This window comes from Pungitius pungitius, chromosome 21, assembly GCF_949316345.1.
Source record: "Pungitius pungitius chromosome 21, fPunPun2.1, whole genome shotgun sequence".
NCBI lineage: Eukaryota > Metazoa > Chordata > Actinopteri > Perciformes > Gasterosteidae > Pungitius > Pungitius pungitius.
Window position 1 is genome coordinate 15902809 of NC_084920.1, and position 17437 is coordinate 15920245.

A 17437-nucleotide genomic window follows, 5' to 3' on the forward strand; every position below is an offset into this window, starting at 1 on the left:
ACTGTAAAACTCTTAAACCACAGACACTCTTTAGTTTAATGGTAATTTCTGAAGATTATCTTGCTTAACAAACTGTAGTTTCTGCAATGCCCCCCGCCCCCCATACAGGTAAATTCTGGTGCTGTAAACAAGAGCAAAGATCACACAACATGTGGCAATACAATAAATAAAAGGGAAGAAGATTCAGGACCTCAAAGCTCAGTGAACAATTCTTCTTTTTTTAGGTATCTTGTGTTCATCATTTAGTCAGCCACACTTCTCCAAAAAGGGTTTTTGAGAGTTGAAACCACAGGAATTACATGCAATGATTTTGCTCTATATTAGTTTTTTTTTCTTTTCTTAATTAAAACCCAAAGATTAACTTTTAACAGATACATTGCCTATAGTCTTAAGCAAACCTCCTTCATCTCTTTAGAGGTATTGTGTCCTAACTGTATGTGCTCAGTTGCAGCTCACGATGCAACAATGACAACAGCTGTCCAAACATTTGCCTCACCGGCGAGCCCTTTGTCAAAGACCTCGACAAACCTGGAGACATTCAAAAAAAATCAAGCTTCCTTGTTACATCAGCTGGCACGAAGAATCCAGGTTCTTCAAAGTTCTTGAGCGTGGGCCATCCAGGCTCAGGGCCCCACACTCAATGCGGCAGACGCGTTGAGAAAATCAGTTTGGGGAGGACGAGAGATGTTATGCACTGAATACTGCAGACGTCATCATGCATGAGGAGAAAGAGGCACCATCCGCATCATCGTGGGCCAACGACTCGTGTGCAATTACTCCTGTAAAGTCGTTCTTGGTCTATATCAATAGATGTATGTATGTCATTGGAGGATGCTGTCTTGTTCATAGAGCTGTATGGAATTCTGTCTCCCATGACATCAATTCCTTTGCCAGTATATCAGAGTGTATCCGCTGGGTGGCAGTGTGTCCCCATCATTCACGTGGCCTCGTTCCGTTCAGTCACACACGCAGTATTGGTCGATGTTGGCCTACAACCTGTTTACTTTGACCAATTGTAGAACCTGACCCTGATATTTATTACCAAAGCCTTTTTGTTTGCAACTGCTAGTTTACTTCACGAGAAATATCGGAAATAGTGAGTATCCTTGCACTTTAGATAACACTGCTCAACGTGATTGCATCATCGTAATGTATGCTTGTATCCCATCTTTGCTCTTTTTGTATTATTTATATGGTCGACATTACCTCAAAATGTATCTTATCTGACACATCCCTCATTGCCATGTTATATACTCCAACCGGACATTATGATCCACAAGTTGAACTGGAACTATATCTATCATCTGGGTTGATATACAAAGGATCCATTTAAGGAGGAGAGTGTCATTAAATGGCACATCGCTGGTATTCAATCACGTCTGCAAATAAACCAGAATCACCCTCGGTGTAAGTGCACATCAGGTAAAGATCGCTCCAGGCGGGACCTGTGGCGCGCCTTTTGGGGGTGTGGAGTGTGTCTGTTCATGTGTGTGCGTGAATGAGAGAGAGCGAGGAGGGGGGGGGGGGAGTAAAAAACCAGGAGAAGAAGCGATAGGCATCCAATCAGGAATCAGAATTAAGGGATGGTGGGCCGTCTCTCGGGCTTCATGAGCGGCTCCTCTTACAACCTCCTCCACACATTCTCACTTCTTGACCTCCCGACGGACGCTGCAGCGGAGGTTCGCTTGGACTCGGAAGGGAATCTGTCCTCTTCTCCCCTTTCCTCCACACGAGCTGCTGCTGGATGCCCCCCCCCCTCCCTCCTCGCGCCGCACTTGTTGCGTAAAAACTGGATGCGCCACTGAGTCCTGAGAGAGAGGAGAGGCAGGGACGGACTGCAACAGGTGCACGCAGACAACCCCCCCCCCCCCTAAAAGACTGCACTGTGGGTAAGGACATTACCATCGTTGGGCAATTTAATATGCTGTTTATTTACATATATTTGGAGTAGATATTTTCATCTTTGATGAAGTATTTGAGTATCATTTCGATTTATTCTCTTTTCTTTTTTTTCTTCATTTCACTTACTTCAAGATAAAAAAACAACTTTAAATGCTGATTTGAAGATCCTGCGGCCATCTTCATCTCTCATCACGCACACAAAGCCACGATGCCGGTTCTCACGAGCCCCGACATGGCCAACACGTTTAAGGAGAAATGGCTCGCGGTGTACCCGGAGGATCCGGCCACTGGGTCCGACTGCGCGCCCCTGGACGACAGCCTCACCAGCCTCCACTGGCTCCAGAATTTCTCCATCCTCAACGCGGACCCGGAGCGACCCAGCGGATCCGGACCTGGCTGCACCTCCTCCCAGCAGAGCCTGTTCCTGAAGCGGCTCGGCTTCCCCAGAGGCGGCTCCGACTCTCCGTCCAGCCCGCCGGCCGGAGACACCGCCGCCACCGGCATGCCGCTGTACCCCGGGAGCCCCGTCACCTCCGGCAGCGACTGCACCGCGGCACCGCGCTTTGCCCATTACGCGCATCCAGGGAACACCTACCCACAGATCCCCGTCCAGGCGTGCCCCCCCGTGGAGGTCGATTACAAAACCAACCCTAAGGTCAAACCGCCCTATTCCTACGCCTCCCTCATCTGCATGGCCATGCAGGCCAGTAAACAGCCCAAAGTGACTCTGTCCACCATCTATAACTGGATAACGGAGAATTTCTGCTACTACAAACACGCGGAGCCCAGCTGGCAGGTAACCGAGTCCAACTGCCCCTTCTATTATTGATGAGTCAGATAAATGGCCAGGCAGGGAGGGAGGTTGATCCCCGTGTCCATCAGACACCACACGTTATCCTACCAGGCCTTGCTTTTACATGCAGTGCGTTTTATTCCTCCAGCATGCATCTTGTTTCTATCACACACTATTACACAAAGTCTCATCTCCGCCTTTGATGATGTAAATGACAAGCGTTTCTTCATGTAAGAGTCTCAGAAATTTCCATCTTCCATGAGAGTACTCATATGGGTTTTTGTCTGAGGGGAATGGTGATGGGGTGGAGAAAGCACTCTAAAAGTGTGTGTGTGTGTCCGTGTGTGTGTGTGTCCGTGTGTTAATGAGGGCTCCTGAGAGAGAGCACAGCTGATCATGTTTGAAATTCACAGAGCTGCCTGTTACTAGAAAGCCTCATTAGGTACATTTGCTTTTCTATACAAACAACAACAATACACCCCCCCTCCCCCTCCCCCTCCCTCCCCCACACCTTCTCATCTCCCTTAAAAGGAGTGTGACAAATTGTGTTTATGAAACTCCTATTTTCAAAGCAATATCACATGTTTTTTGTTCTTGTATTTGTCACAGAACTCGATCCGTCACAACCTGTCCCTCAACAAGTGTTTCAAGAAGGTCCCCCGACAGAAAGACGAGCCCGGGAAGGGGGGCTTCTGGCAGATCGACCCGCAGTACGCAGACATGTTCGTCGATGGCATCTTCAAGCGCAGGAGGATCTCTGCCACCGGCTTCAACGCCACCAGCAGACAGAGCAAGCTGCTCCTGGGTTACCACAGCACGCAGAATGGCTGCCCCTACCAGGGGAAACGCAAGCCCCCGCCCTCGAAGAGCAACGGCAAGGCCATGAGGGCCACCGAGTCGCCCCTTTTGGCGACGGAGGCCCACAGGGCCGACGCCCTGAGGGGCGACTTTGACCTGGCGTCCGTGTTCGACGACGTTCTCGGCGGCAACTGTAGCACCTTCGAGGACTTGGACATCAACACGGCGCTGAGCTCCCTGGGCTGCGAGCTGGAGGTCTCCGTGCAGGGGAGGCAGCACGCGGCCGGGCCGGGGCGCTGGTGCGGCGGTGCCGACGCCGCGGCTCAGAACCAGCACCTGAACCACCTCCAATCCTACGGTTACATGGAGCTGAGCGTCGCCTCCGCGGCTAACGCGTTGGAGCTCCACGCGCCGCCGCCGCCGCAGCACCCGCTGCAGCAGCAGCTGGACCAGGATCAGCTGCTCCAGGGTCACCTCCACCTGCAGCAGCAGTTCGACGAGCCCTCCGCCCTGTTCCCGGAGCAGCCCGAGGAGGCGGTGCTGCAGCCCTGGGAGGAGATCAAAGAGGAGGAGCAGGCGATTCCTCTGACTCTGGATCAGGGCTTCGGCTTGTGCGAGGGCTTCTTCTCCGAGATGCAGCCATGGGAGCGAGTGGAGGCTTATCTGTGACCTTTGACCCCTGATGATCCTCCCTCAATGACTTGAACATGTCTGATTTCTGGTCCAACATGACCACCTAAGGGATAACGATGGTCCCAGCTCCTTCTGCGTTCCCTCCAGTCGTTCCGCTGTGCGTCTGTAACTTATTTTTTGTAACATTTATCTTTTCTTACAACACAAACTTGAACTATGAACAGTTATCAAAGATTCCCTTTAGAAGAGACATCAATCTGGGATGAAAACGCCACCGACTCCCATCTCCAGGATGTCAGGTGATTGACAGCAGTGCGTAACATGACACCGGACCCACTTACCAGGCACAAAGATATGAAAATGCAACAGAGGAACCTTTATGGAGCTTCACGTGGACCAGATCATTGGACTCTGTAGAAAAGGGGAAAACCGCATCCTTTAAGTCAGGCTTTTGTGGAACTATAACAGCTCAAGGCAGCTGGTAAAAAGATGATGTGTTCAAGGGAGTGCCGGACTGCGGTTATTCATCCCGTTTGGGGTTCTGGTTCTGATTCAGAAGCAGAAGCAGAACCCAACCGCCCTCCTTGAAAGCACGTAGCTACAGGCCTGGGACGACATGCTGGATTCTATTTTGCTACATTAGCATTAATTAAACTTCTTCTTTTTTTTTACTAACATTGCAGCAAACTTGCGTCATTCTTCACGTCATCGGAGCAGGACGTTGAAGACGTTGAATTCATAGTCCCGAGATTAGAAATCAGTCATCTATGACTTTCTTATGTAATCAATTTAATATATATTTACTAAAGTATATAGCATGAAGCTAGGCAGGAATATTTGCCATTTGTCTACATGAGCAGGGGGGGAAACTGATGAGAACATTATGCACTTTGATAGGCAGCAGTTTTAGGAAAGATAGACAGCGATTATTTCAGCAAATAGGTTTGGTTTGATTTTTTAACATATTAAAATGCTGTTTTCTAAAAGTTTACTGACCATTACAAACGTGATGTATATGCTGTCATTTTCCGTATCAGTTTGTCTTTGAACACTTAACACTGCAATAAGTCAACTGGGCAAGTTTGTTTTTTGCTATAATATAATGTTTTCTTCTCAATTATATACAAACTGGGCATTTGTTAATTATATTTCGCCAAATTTGATGATAAGGAATATGCAGTTGATTGGTGTTTCTGTATTGATGAATCGGGTTCTGTCACTGGCTGATGGATCTGTCCCCATTTCTTACTTTGCTGAATGTCCTTTTTTATTTGTATTTCAAAATGTGTTTGAGAATATATATTCACTTGGTTTCTTTGAGGGGACAAATCATGAGCAGATAGGTTGACTCCACACCTAAAGGCCAGATTTTCTTATTCTATCATATTGATCAAGTTTGATACGAGCTCTTTAATCTCACCATGCTATTTTAATTTGTACTTTTTTTAAACTGTTGGAAAATGCAATCATGCCTTGATGCAATAAATGGTGTCAATTAAAGAAAGAACAATAACAAAAACATATTGTTTACTTGTCATTGTGAAACGTGAGAGATTAAAACACAATGGAGTACAAAGCTTTCTATCTCTTTCTCTGTGTGTGTGTGTGTGTGTGTGTGTGTGTGGATCATGTGATCCTCGGACCTGACACTGAAAACAAAACCCTTCAATGGGGATAAAACAGGGAGGAAATCCTTTGAAGAAGAACCAGGATCAACATGGACGTCATTACTTAATTCATAGTACAGAAACTACCATCTAATAACACAAATTCTACCACACATATTATAATTTCTACCCTCGTGCTTTTCTTCAAAAGTTTCTCATGACAAAGAGACCAATAGAACGTCACAGGACAATATGACAAAGCCGAAGACTGTGACAAATCAGTGAATAAATTCCCCAAATCCAATCCATAAGAGTGGGTTGAGTGGCAGAAATTAAAAATATCGATCCGATCTACAGCTTCAAAAGGTTATAACTCAGCCCCACAAGTAGAATCAAATGTCTGAGTTCACATTCTTTACTGCTGCTGTGTTGAAGAATCAAATAATGTGAATGACAGGAGAAACAGCTGTAATCGACATTCCTTCCCTTTGTTGACCCCTTCATCCTCTAAAGGTCTCATAGCTGCTACAAAAGCGTCTCCAAACTCGTCACCACACCTCGTCTCACCCTTCTTCTTTTTTTTAGAGCGTGCCCTGTAGGAAAAAACGCTTTTCCACCTCAAATCTCTTTTTAATTGAAATCATTGGAGGAAAATGGGCAGAAATGCGGCTTATCCCCGTCCCTCTGGCTCTGGGCTCCCGGCGGCGACAGGTCATGTGAGTAGATCTCCAGGAATGGGTGGAATAACTCAGATTCCTACAAAACAGCAGGGGGCTGCGGCCTGAGTCACGGTCCGAGACCAGCTGGTAGGGGGCTGCAGGTCATTTCATACAAGGTCACCAGGTGACTTCTGCTTCCTGAGGAGGAAACAGAGGCTCAAGTTGAAGGCTGAAGATCCGTCCTTTGTGTCCCCGTGTGTGCGCTGACACAGTGTCCGTGTTGGTCCACACGCGTCTTTGTGTGGACCCGCGCTGATGTGTGTGCACACGGCTGCGGCCGGGGCCCCCGTGGCCGGCCCAGATAACACTATCTCTGTGGAGCCAGAGCCCCGTGGTCCTATTCAGCCGGCTGGGTGGGAGGCTGCGACGGCCCAGCACGCGGACATGCTCATAATGGTTTATAACCTCCTCCTTGGGGCCCCCTCTTGGGAGGGGAGGAGGGGGGGGGCTCTGTGTAGGGGCGAGAGACAAGAAGAGGGTGTGCTCCGTGTTTTATTGCCATCATGGCACCCTCTGGACCGCTCCTGATTACAGCGTGGACAGGGTCAACCAGCTTTGCCAAAGAAGCCCCCCCCCAGCGTGACATAGACACGGGGGCTCAACTCTTCATTTATCAAGGATCGCCACAGAGCTATTCTTTAAGGGGGAAAAGAGGACGTGACGGGGGTCCCTCACTAATTAGATCCGTCATTGTGGCAACAAAGCAGAAAAAGTGGCAGCGGGAAAACGCCCCGACGCTGTCTCATGGTCTCATAGCCCCCCGAGGACCCCCCCCCGCCCCCCGAGGAGCCCCCCTGCGAGCCGGCGATTACGCACACAAATGACTGTCAGATCACACTGATAGATGCCATTTCCTCCGGAGTCACAGCAAAGAATCACACACGTGTCGGGATGGGACCTTCAGCGGGGGTTACGTTGACCCCCTCTGACCTGGCGGGAAATTGTCGTCCATCTCTTGTTTCCGAGCCCTCATCACATATTGATAAGGGAAAAGCAGCGGGATGATAAATGACGTTATTTCCTCTCCGGGCTGCTACGACACCGGAGGAGCGACCTGTGCAGGAAACACACCTAAAGAGTCCTTCCAACAGGCTGCTGTTTATGTATAAGATGCTAATGAGGGATCCATTTAGATCGCCTGTTCCATTTTGAAAGGAATTGTGGATGCTTGATTAGAACAAAAGGACCATGGTGCAGCGTGGTAAGGTTTTTTTTTCTCCTTCTTTCATTCACTGAGGCGTTTTACCTTGTTGAAAATGAAGTTGGTAAGTGTGCACATGGCCATGTTTACGTCAAATAAAGACAGGATCATCACTCAAAGAGCTGAATGTTTCGTCGCATTAACCTCCCAACAAAAGCCTTCTTGGTGGAGTTTTTTTGTCCAGCGGAGCCTTTATGCTGTAGCGACCACTAATGAGGGCTGGATTGCCAATTTGCCGACGCCACGTGAACCCACACAGAAGCCCTCTAGGTTTGGTTTTGATGTGCTAATTCGTTTATTCGGGCCCTGCAGTGCAGACAAACGCAGGTGTACCAACACGACGGCACACACGCATGGCAACAGAGGGAAAGTTTTCAGGGCTTATTGGGAGCGCGCTCTCTCCAGTTGTGTGACCCGTGGAACGCACACACTCGTGAGGGAAAAACATCGCAAACAATTTCCATTACATCGGCTATGGTCCTAAGTACCCAGAGTGCCTTTCCAGCCAGGGCCTTGACCTTTACATTTCTCTCGTCCCCCACTGAGTAGACCTCCAATAATTACATCTCAGGGACAGTGCTGGTTAAGATAAGGGACTCCTATTAGGTCAACACAGCGCAGAGCACTCTGCACATCTCCTCTGCCGCCATCACTCAGTCACCATCGGGAGCGTTGAGTTTCCACCTGGAAGAGCGAGTCAAATGTTCAATCCACACACAACATGTTGCATGTATTGTAGTTTATTACATGGTATATATATAAATATACATATATATATATCACTTTTCCTACCCGTTTAGTGACAGTAGCTGCGGAAAAAGCTTGAAAACAAATAAATAAAAGAGCAGCCCGTGTGTATCAGCATGTGTGCGTGTGTGCGTTCGGTTGGCTTGTGTCTGCGTGTTTTGTGTGCATTTTTGGCATCGACCCCTTGGTCACTGAAAGACATTCTTGCCCCGTGCCTTCGGTCTCTGTGGTGGCAGCGAGCGGCCGATTGTCCCGCAGGCCGGCAGGCAGGCCGGAGGAGGAGGGCACGCAGCTGCCACACACACACACACACACACACACACACACACACACACACACACACACCACATAGAAACAATCGCGCACACAGACTTAAGCCGGTCACAGATTACCGAGGCCCTCACTGCTGCCCACACACCAGAGGGCAGCGTGTCAGGAGAGTGGCGAGGGCGAGCCAGGACGCCGCTCACACAGCGCCAAGGAGAGAGGGCAGAACACCAGGCCCGGACCAACCTCCTCGATTCTGGCCTCCTGGCTGCCAGAACAACCCAAGCCGCCGAGCTCCCCCGAACCCGAGGCCACAAAGAACCTTGGCAGGTTCAGAGTCCGCCTTCGGAGCTTTGTCCACAGAGGCAGACCAACGCCAGCGTCGCTCGGCTGCGTCAGAGCCGCCGTCGGGTCGCCCCTCCCCGTCGGGTCGCCCCTCCCCGTCGGGTCGCCCCTCCCCGTCACGCATCCATTCAAATACGGGACGATCTCGTATTTTAAGGAACAGGTGGCCATCCAAGGTGTTTCCACCATTTATAAATCTATTCATTCAGTTCAATTCATTTAATTTACATCGAACTATTTGTACCTTCATTTCTTTAAGGTATTTCAACTGTTTTATTCTTTAAGCTAACTCTGTAACAACATGTTTTTTTTAAGATAACCATTTCTACTGTTTATTAATATTCATTATCCTTTACTCAATCCTCACTGGGTCACATGTCACCTCCGTGGTGTGATGTTTCAGGTGGAGTTGTGTACTGTGCAGTGGGTCTGCTTATCTCAGCAATCATTTAGACAGTACATTTACAAATGATAAGCATCACAACAATTTCCTTCCTACACATAAGCAAATATCTTATTCAAATATTTATTTTTTGAACTTTACTCGCACGTATCCCCTGGCAACCGCAGAAGTACCCCGTTGTGTGCATGTACCCAGGGTTGTTATCTAAATGAAATGTCTGTTTTGCCACGGATTGCATTTACTTTACAAGATGGAATAAATCAACACGCCATTCAACGTCAGACCTTAAAATTCCCCTTTTTCCAACACAGGGCAGAAAAACCCAAGGATGCTCCTTTAGGAGGAACAAGACATAAGGAAGATTCTTGATGTCTTTGCACTTAAATGCCTCCTTCGTGTATCTGCTGTGCGTCTGTCCGTGAGTGTGTGCACTCATCGATGCTTGTGTGTCTTTGACAGGCGTCCAAGGTTGTGCAGGTGCGTGTGTGCGTCCTTCCACCCCCGCCTCATATCCAGGACCTCTTCAAGCCACTTGACAAGCCTCCACCTCCCCTTCCTCCAGACACACACACACACACACACACACACACACTCCTGCGCCTGTGTCTGCACACTGCTGAGGGCTCTTATTTGATTAGCTGCGATTTGCTTTGTGAACCAGTGGAGCATTTGGCTCACCGGGGGAGCAGTGCACACCACAAATACACTTTCCCCGACGCATGCGGGGGTTCTGAGACAAAACGCACACAAAGAGACACATTCAGGACACATGCGCATAAATAAAGGAGCAGAAACATGCAATTATGTACATGAGCTTGACAAAGGAATATACCTAGAAAACAGCAGCCAGATATTGATATCAATCTGAAGACACGTGGAGTGTCACTCTAACATCTGTCACCTCTGATTGCATAAGGATGACTGCAGAGCGACACCCTATCTACCGGGCCTTAGTGGCGCTAACCATCCCCTTCAATAATGAATGCAGGATCAGTGTGTTGGCCATGGTGCGTTTCTGTGACATAACACGCACAGCCTTTGTGTGAAGGCGGGACTCGCTGAGCCTCTGTGTGCGTTCATCAGCGACGATGCACACGAGGTGGAAGACTGAAGGAAACCCACGACGAGTGTTCCGTTGTTTCAGCGCGGTCTCAATGCAGCTCACGCTGTAGTCTAACAGGCTGTAGTCTAACAGGATGTAGTCTAACACGCCGTAGTCTAACACGCTGTAGTCTAACACGCTGTAGTCTAACACGCTGTAGTCTAACACGCTGTAGTCTAACACGCTGTAGTCTAACACGCTGTAGTCTAACACGCTGTAGTCTAACAGGATGTAGTCTAACACGCTGTAGTCTAGCAGGATGTAGTCTAACACGCTGTAGTCTAACACGCTGTAGTCTAACAGGATGTAGTCTAACAGGCTGTAGTCTAACACGCTGTAGTCTAACAGGATGTAGTCTAACAGGCTGTAGTCTAACAGGATGTAGTCTAACACGCTGTAGTCTAACAGGCTGTAGTCTAACAGGCTGTAGTCTAACAGGATGTAGTCTAACACGCTGTAGTCTAACAGGATGTAGTCCAACAGGCTGTAGTCTAACAGGATGTAGTCTAACACGCTGTAGTCTAACAGGCTGTAGTCTAACAGGCTGTAGTCTAACACGCTGTAGTCTAACACGCTGTAGTCTAACAGGTTGTAGTCTAACAGGATGTAGTCTAACAGGATGTAGTCTAACAGGCTGTAGTCTAACATGATGTAGTCTAACATGATGTAGTCTAACACGCTGTAGTCTAACAGGCTGTAGTCTAACACGCTGTAGTCTAACAGGATGTAGTCTAACAGGCTGTAGTCTAACAGGCTGTAGTCTAACACGCTGTAGTCTAACACGCTGTAGTCTAACAGGCTGTAGTCTAACAGGATGTAGTCTAACACGCTGTAGTCTAACAGGATGTAGTCTAACAGGCTGTAGTCTAACAGGATGTAGTCTAACACGCTGTAGTCTAACAGGCTGTAGTCTAACAGGCTGTAGTCTAACACGCTGTAGTCTAACACGCTGTAGTCTAACAGGTTGTAGTCTAACAGGATGTAGTCTAACAGGATGTAGTCTAACAGGCTGTAGTCTAACATGATGTAGTCTAACATGATGTAGTCTAACACGCTGTAGTCTAACAGGCTGTAGTCTAACACGCTGTAGTCTAACACGCTGTAGTCTAACACGCTGTAGTCTAACACGCTGTAGTCTAACACGCTGTAGTCTAACAGGATGTAGTCTAACACGCTGTAGTCTAGCAGGATGTAGTCTAACACGCTGTAGTCTAACACGCTGTAGTCTAACAGGATGTAGTCTAACAGGCTGTAGTCTAACACGCTGTAGTCTAACAGGATGTAGTCTAACAGGCTGTAGTCTAACAGGATGTAGTCTAACACGCTGTAGTCTAACAGGCTGTAGTCTAACAGGCTGTAGTCTAACAGGATGTAGTCTAACACGCTGTAGTCTAACAGGATGTAGTCTAACAGGCTGTAGTCTAACAGGATGTAGTCTAACACGCTGTAGTCTAACAGGCTGTAGTCTAACAGGCTGTAGTCTAACACGCTGTAGTCTAACACGCTGTACTCTAACAGGTTGTAGTCTAACAGGATGTAGTCTAACAGGATGTAGTCTAACAGGCTGTAGTCTAACATGATGTAGTCTAACATGATGTAGTCTAACACGCTGTAGTCTAACAGGCTGTAGTCTAACACGCTGTAGTCTAACAGGATGTAGTCTAACAGGCTGTAGTCTAACAGGCTGTAGTCTAACACGCTGTAGTCTAACACGCTGTAGTCTAACAGGCTGTAGTCTAACAGGATGTAGTCTAACACGCTGTAGTCTAACAGGATGTAGTCTAACAGGCTGTAGTCTAACAGGATGTAGTCTAACACGCTGTAGTCTAACAGGCTGTAGTCTAACAGGCTGTAGTCTAACACGCTGTAGTCTAACACGCTGTAGTCTAACAGGTTGTAGTCTAACAGGATGTAGTCTAACAGGATGTAGTCTAACAGGCTGTAGTCTAACATGATGTAGTCTAACATGATGTAGTCTAACACGCTGTAGTCTAACAGGCTGTAGTCTAACACGCTGTAGTCTAACAGGATGTAGTCTAACAGGCTGTAGTCTAACAGGCTGTAGTCTAACACGCTGTAGTCTAACACGCTGTAGTCTAACAGGATGTAGTCTAACACGCTGTAGTCTAACACGCTGTAGTCTAACAGGTTGTAGTCTAACAGGCTGTAGTCTAACAGGATGTAGTCTAACAGGTTGTAGTCTAACAGGATGTAGTCTAACAGGATGTAGTCTAACACGCTGTAGTCTAACACGCTGTAGTCTAACAGGTTGTAGTCTAACAGGCTGTAGTCTAACAGGATGTAGTCTAACACGCTGTAGTCTAACACGCTGTAGTCTAACAGGATGTAGTCTAACACGCTGTAGTCTAACAGGCTGTAGTCTAACAGGCTGTAGTCGTCGTGTGTGTTGATCTCTACGCTATCTGCCTTACCACCAAATAAAAGACAAACACAGCGACACAAAGTAAATGTAAAATTGATCTCGGGACTATTTCACAAACAAAAGCGAAGGTTTTGACGATGGTGGTGCAGCGCTAACACATCCAGGCTCTCTTACAGGTGATGTTTTTGACTGCAGAAGCATGTTTCACTTCTCTGACACTGATGAGACCGATAAGGATGAGGAGAAACAACATTGTGTCTAATTCTAGCAAAGCTGAGGACGTTTCATGTTTTGTATGTACATGGATTCAACCTCATCATTAGTTCATATGTATCTTTCAGGGTCTTGTGGTCTCCTGTAACTCTAATCTTTTCCTTCTAATATTAACCCCGTCTTTAATTTCCTTATTAACCATTAAATACGCTCTCCTACCACTCATTTCTCCTGCAATGACCACGAGCAGAAATTCCATTTCCTTCTCTCTAATCCAGTACTCCCGTCCTTCTGCCTCTCGCCCCCACCCCCCCCCCCCCCCCCCCCACCACCACAAGGGGTTAATTAAAACTGATTGGGCCCTGTGAGACTCCACCTGCCTCTGACAGGTACGGCATCGGGCTCATGTGAGTGTACCTGTGGATGTGTGACTCTATGCGGATGATGTGTGCTTAGCACATCAGTCTGTTAGCTCTGCTGCTCTGGGTTCAGATCGGTCCCATCAGAGCCCGATGCCATCAGCCGCCGTGTGTCTGTCGCTGCAGACGCTGCAGCGCTTAGCTCTGAATTTACATGTGATTTGTGTCGGTAAATACGTATGCATTTCATTTGTGTGAGTGCCTTCCTTGGTGAGCCACTTAAGGCTCTCACGCTTGATGCACTGATTAGACCCTGCTGGCTGGAACCAATCGCGGCTCTGCTTTAAGCTCACGCCTGTCTGCCTGTCCGTCACGCCGAGAGCCACTGAAGGGGGAGACGTACAGTTTAAAGCTCAGATCTCCGTCTCCGCCGTCGCTGGGATCACAAACACAACATCAAGCATCACCCGTTATTAGTGTTAGTGTTATTCCACTCGGATGCTGGTGGAGCAGAAGCCAGCGCACATCCACGGAAACGTGCACCATTGAAGTGGTGATGTACAGTACAGCACGCGGCTGTGATTGAGGGTGTCCGTGTGTGTGCATACTTGCTGGCAATTGAGGTGTTTGTGTGTAGAGGCAAGAACCGGTGTTGTATAACAGCAGCTGACAGGGGAGAGGTGCGGCAGGAACACACACACACACACACACACACACACACACACACACAAAGTAATCCCGCTGCTAGGTTGGCAAGTAGAACAGTCAAATTAGCCACTGGAGAACAAACCGATGCAGAAACTCTGCTGGGAAAAGGTGAAGGGAAAAAGGGATAGAACGGGGGGGGGGAGAAAGAGAGAGTTGGAGATGGTGGAAGAGGTGAAGAAAGAACAGCAAGGACAGGTGGTAAGAGCTAGAGAGGTGAAGATGAGCATCAGTAGGAGTAAGCTAATGAGGTTGCACGGGGTGATGGTGATTCATGAGGGGAGGTGTGCATCGTGACAGAGGGGACAACTTTGATGACTTTACCGTTTAACGTTAAGTAAGAACATTTTACAAAAGAATATAACTAATTATGATGAAATGGCAGATCTAGCATAATTAGATATTCCACACAATGGAATCTATTGTGTGTGTCAGATATCTAAGAGAATGTCCTCAGCCATCCTCAGTGATACCAAAATAACTCGAGATGATAAAAAAACAAAGTGAGAGTAAACAAGTGTTCCCACATGGTGCAGCGTGCCCTTCAAGACCAATTAGTGGCCCAACGAAATGTAGCCTCGGTGTGATGCGACACTGAAATGAACCCAGGAGTCAATCATTGTGCTCTTTAACATGCATCACTGTTCATTCTTAAAGATTTCACCTTACTGATCCACCTTCTCAGGAGGGACCTCTGCTTTAATCATGAGGGCCGGTATCGGAGAGCATTGAAAACCCGGCATTGTGAACAGAAAGCAAACACGTGTTTGGACTTTTGGACATTTCAAGTCCGAAAGGATGCAAACACAAAGATGTCCACGGTGACGTGACAGCGACAGGCCAACAGTCAGGGTTCAACAGCTGGGATTGAAGAAGGAGTCCGGTTGCCATTGTACTGGACTATTACCATGACACAGAAAGTCCTACAAAGTCCACTGTGAGACCGTGAAAAAGACACAGAAATGTTTCTCAGTCTCTATCAAAGCCCTCCGTGCACGGTTAGACACTTTGTAGAAATTATAGAAATAATTGTCTGATTCTGTCCCTTTATCTCTTTGTCCTTGGTTACATTCTCTGGCCTCAATGCTGAGGTCCTTTCTTACTTGTAGCTTATAATAAAAGTCTGTGGAGTCAGCAGAGATTTCAGTACAATTGACCATTGAATTCAAGTAATTCAGTGAAAATGTTCTGTCCAAATGTTGGACCGACGGGTTTGGATTTAAAATTCTTATTTGTAGATTTGACTAAAACTTAAACAAAGAAATTGGCAAGGGGAGCAGCTAAGAATTCACAAAAATCTAAACATCAAATTCAAATGTAAGCAAAGAGAAAACAGATTTGCCTCAAAAATTGATTCATGAAGCTTTTTAGTTGTGAAGGAGTTTCATTTTTTAGAAGACAAAAATCTGAACGTCTGCACTTGACAACTTGACAGCATTGACGTGATCGTGTCTTCGTGTCTTGGCCCCCCCCCCCCCACCCCGAACCCAACTGTTCGCCCTGAGAGCCAGAGGGGGGGAAGCAGACAGCACAGACCCGGGGATTCTCTGTAATGAGCCAGAACCGGACCAGACCCACAGCTCATTATGCACGAGGGGAGAAGACTCAGTGAAAGGAGAGAGGCAAGGGAAATGAAAGAGAGGGATGGGTAAAAGGTTGGGGGGGGCGGGGGGGGGACATGTACAAAGACGGGACGAGAGGTTTGTCCTCTGGCCGACGGTCAATTAGTGGCGGCGAGAGTAACGTGTCAGCCGGGGCACACTGCGGCATCATGGGAAATATTAACCAGGTAAATGTTGTTTTTTTGTATTTAATTGGAGGAAACAAAAGGTTGTCGCTCTGATGTTTGATACCCAGCAGCATCAATGTGTAATGACTTTAACATTCTGTTCATCGTCAGACTGTCCCTCAGCTTGCTGTTTTACATCAAATTACATGTGACGCTTTTATCCAAAGCAACTCAACCCAGAAGAATCAGCGAAGTGCTTCGAGAAAGCCAAACTGCTAAGTGCTGTAAGTCTTAAGTGCTACTAAAGTGCACCTAGTCCAGGTGTAGTCGGTGGAGGTGTGTTTTTAGCCTTCGTGTGCAGGGTGTTCCTTTGCCAGGAGGAGTTACAATAGACAAGGCTGTTTACTAGGCCACATGCATTTGAAAACGAATTTCCTGAGATAGTAAGTCAAGCCATAATATAAGTACGACATCTGTCAAGGTTTGTTTATTCTCACGCTTGTAACCCACAATAAAAGGCCTTCCTTAATATTCCGGTTTAGTCTGGAAACGTATTTCATGTTTCAGCTCAACGTTCTGCAGAAACCTCCCGTCTCTCCACCAGCTGGACCCACACACAGCTCCATGTGCAGCTAGATGGCCTTTTCCCTGCAGCCTCCCAGAGGAAGGTAGATTTTAACAGGCTTTGTTGTGGGGGCGGGGGGGGGGGGGGTCTGAGGTGAGGGTGGTTTTAATAGCTCATGATTACTCTGGAGAGGGGGAGCCCATAATTACAACCACAAATGATTTCACGCCCCTCACCCCCGTGATGTGCTCCGTTCCTCATCACAGGGCAGCACCGCAGCGCCGACAAAAGACTTCTCCCCTTCGTTTGCAGACAGGATACCGAAGAAATGCAGGAAGATGTTCTGCTCCATTCAGTGACCTCTGAAGACCTCTCTTCAGCTGGGATGAAGACCTCTCTTTTCCCAGACTTGTGATTTTCTATCTCTTTTAAACCCCCGCTGTTCTCCATCAACATTGTCTGCCCCCCCCCCCCTCAGACGATTCTCTCTGACATCATCCTTTCACGTCTTCCCGAAAAAGCTTGAGAGGGATTTGTTTGTCATTGACTCACTTGTGTTTGCTTCTTTTGTTCAGGCTTCCACAGCGAGGCCTCTCGCCGAATTAAAGAAGGAATTCGCCGCAAAGAGACTTTTTCTCTAAAAGAAATCATCGTGATGTTGACTTTGGGTGTTTCCTCAGAAGTGGTTACAGTCTTTCACACACACACACACACACACACACACACCTTCACATGCCTCGATACCACCGGAACAATCGGACCCAGTTAGCATTCTGCCCACACGTCTCTTTGGCCCATCCCGTGCCAGCCAGACACACAAGGGCATAATGGACCGACTACCATGTCCTAAAAGGAGAGGCGGAGCAACGGAGGAATGCTGCGAACCCAACGTCGGCCCACATCAGCCGGCCCTCAATAGAGATTGGCCAGCAACGCATAAAGCGCCCCCTCCCTGCAGGGTGGGGG

At 47.8% G+C, this 17437-nt stretch overlaps 1 protein-coding gene across 1 annotated transcript; it reads left to right on the forward strand.

Moving 5' to 3' along the window:
* The first annotated feature begins 1532 nt into the window (after positions 1-1532).
* Positions 1533-5686, forward strand: foxj1b (forkhead box J1b). The gene is made up of 3 exons (XM_037464674.2): positions 1533-1889; positions 2035-2698; positions 3305-5686. Exons 2-3 carry the CDS (start codon positions 2111-2113, stop codon positions 4160-4162), a joined length of 1446 nt encoding a protein of 481 aa, XP_037320571.2. The 5' UTR covers positions 1533-1889; positions 2035-2110; the 3' UTR covers positions 4163-5686.
* The last annotated feature ends 11751 nt before the right edge of the window (positions 5687-17437 follow it).

Bases quoted from the DNA above. Each gene is read 5' to 3' on its own strand.
- foxj1b (XM_037464674.2), top strand. From the start codon at position 2,111: ATGCCGGTTCTCACGAGCCCCGACATGGCCAACACGTTTAAGGAGAAA. The intron at 2,699-3,304 runs GTAACCGAGTCC...TATTTGTCACAG, and splicing joins ACGCGGAGCCCAGCTGGCAG to AACTCGATCCGTCACAACCT.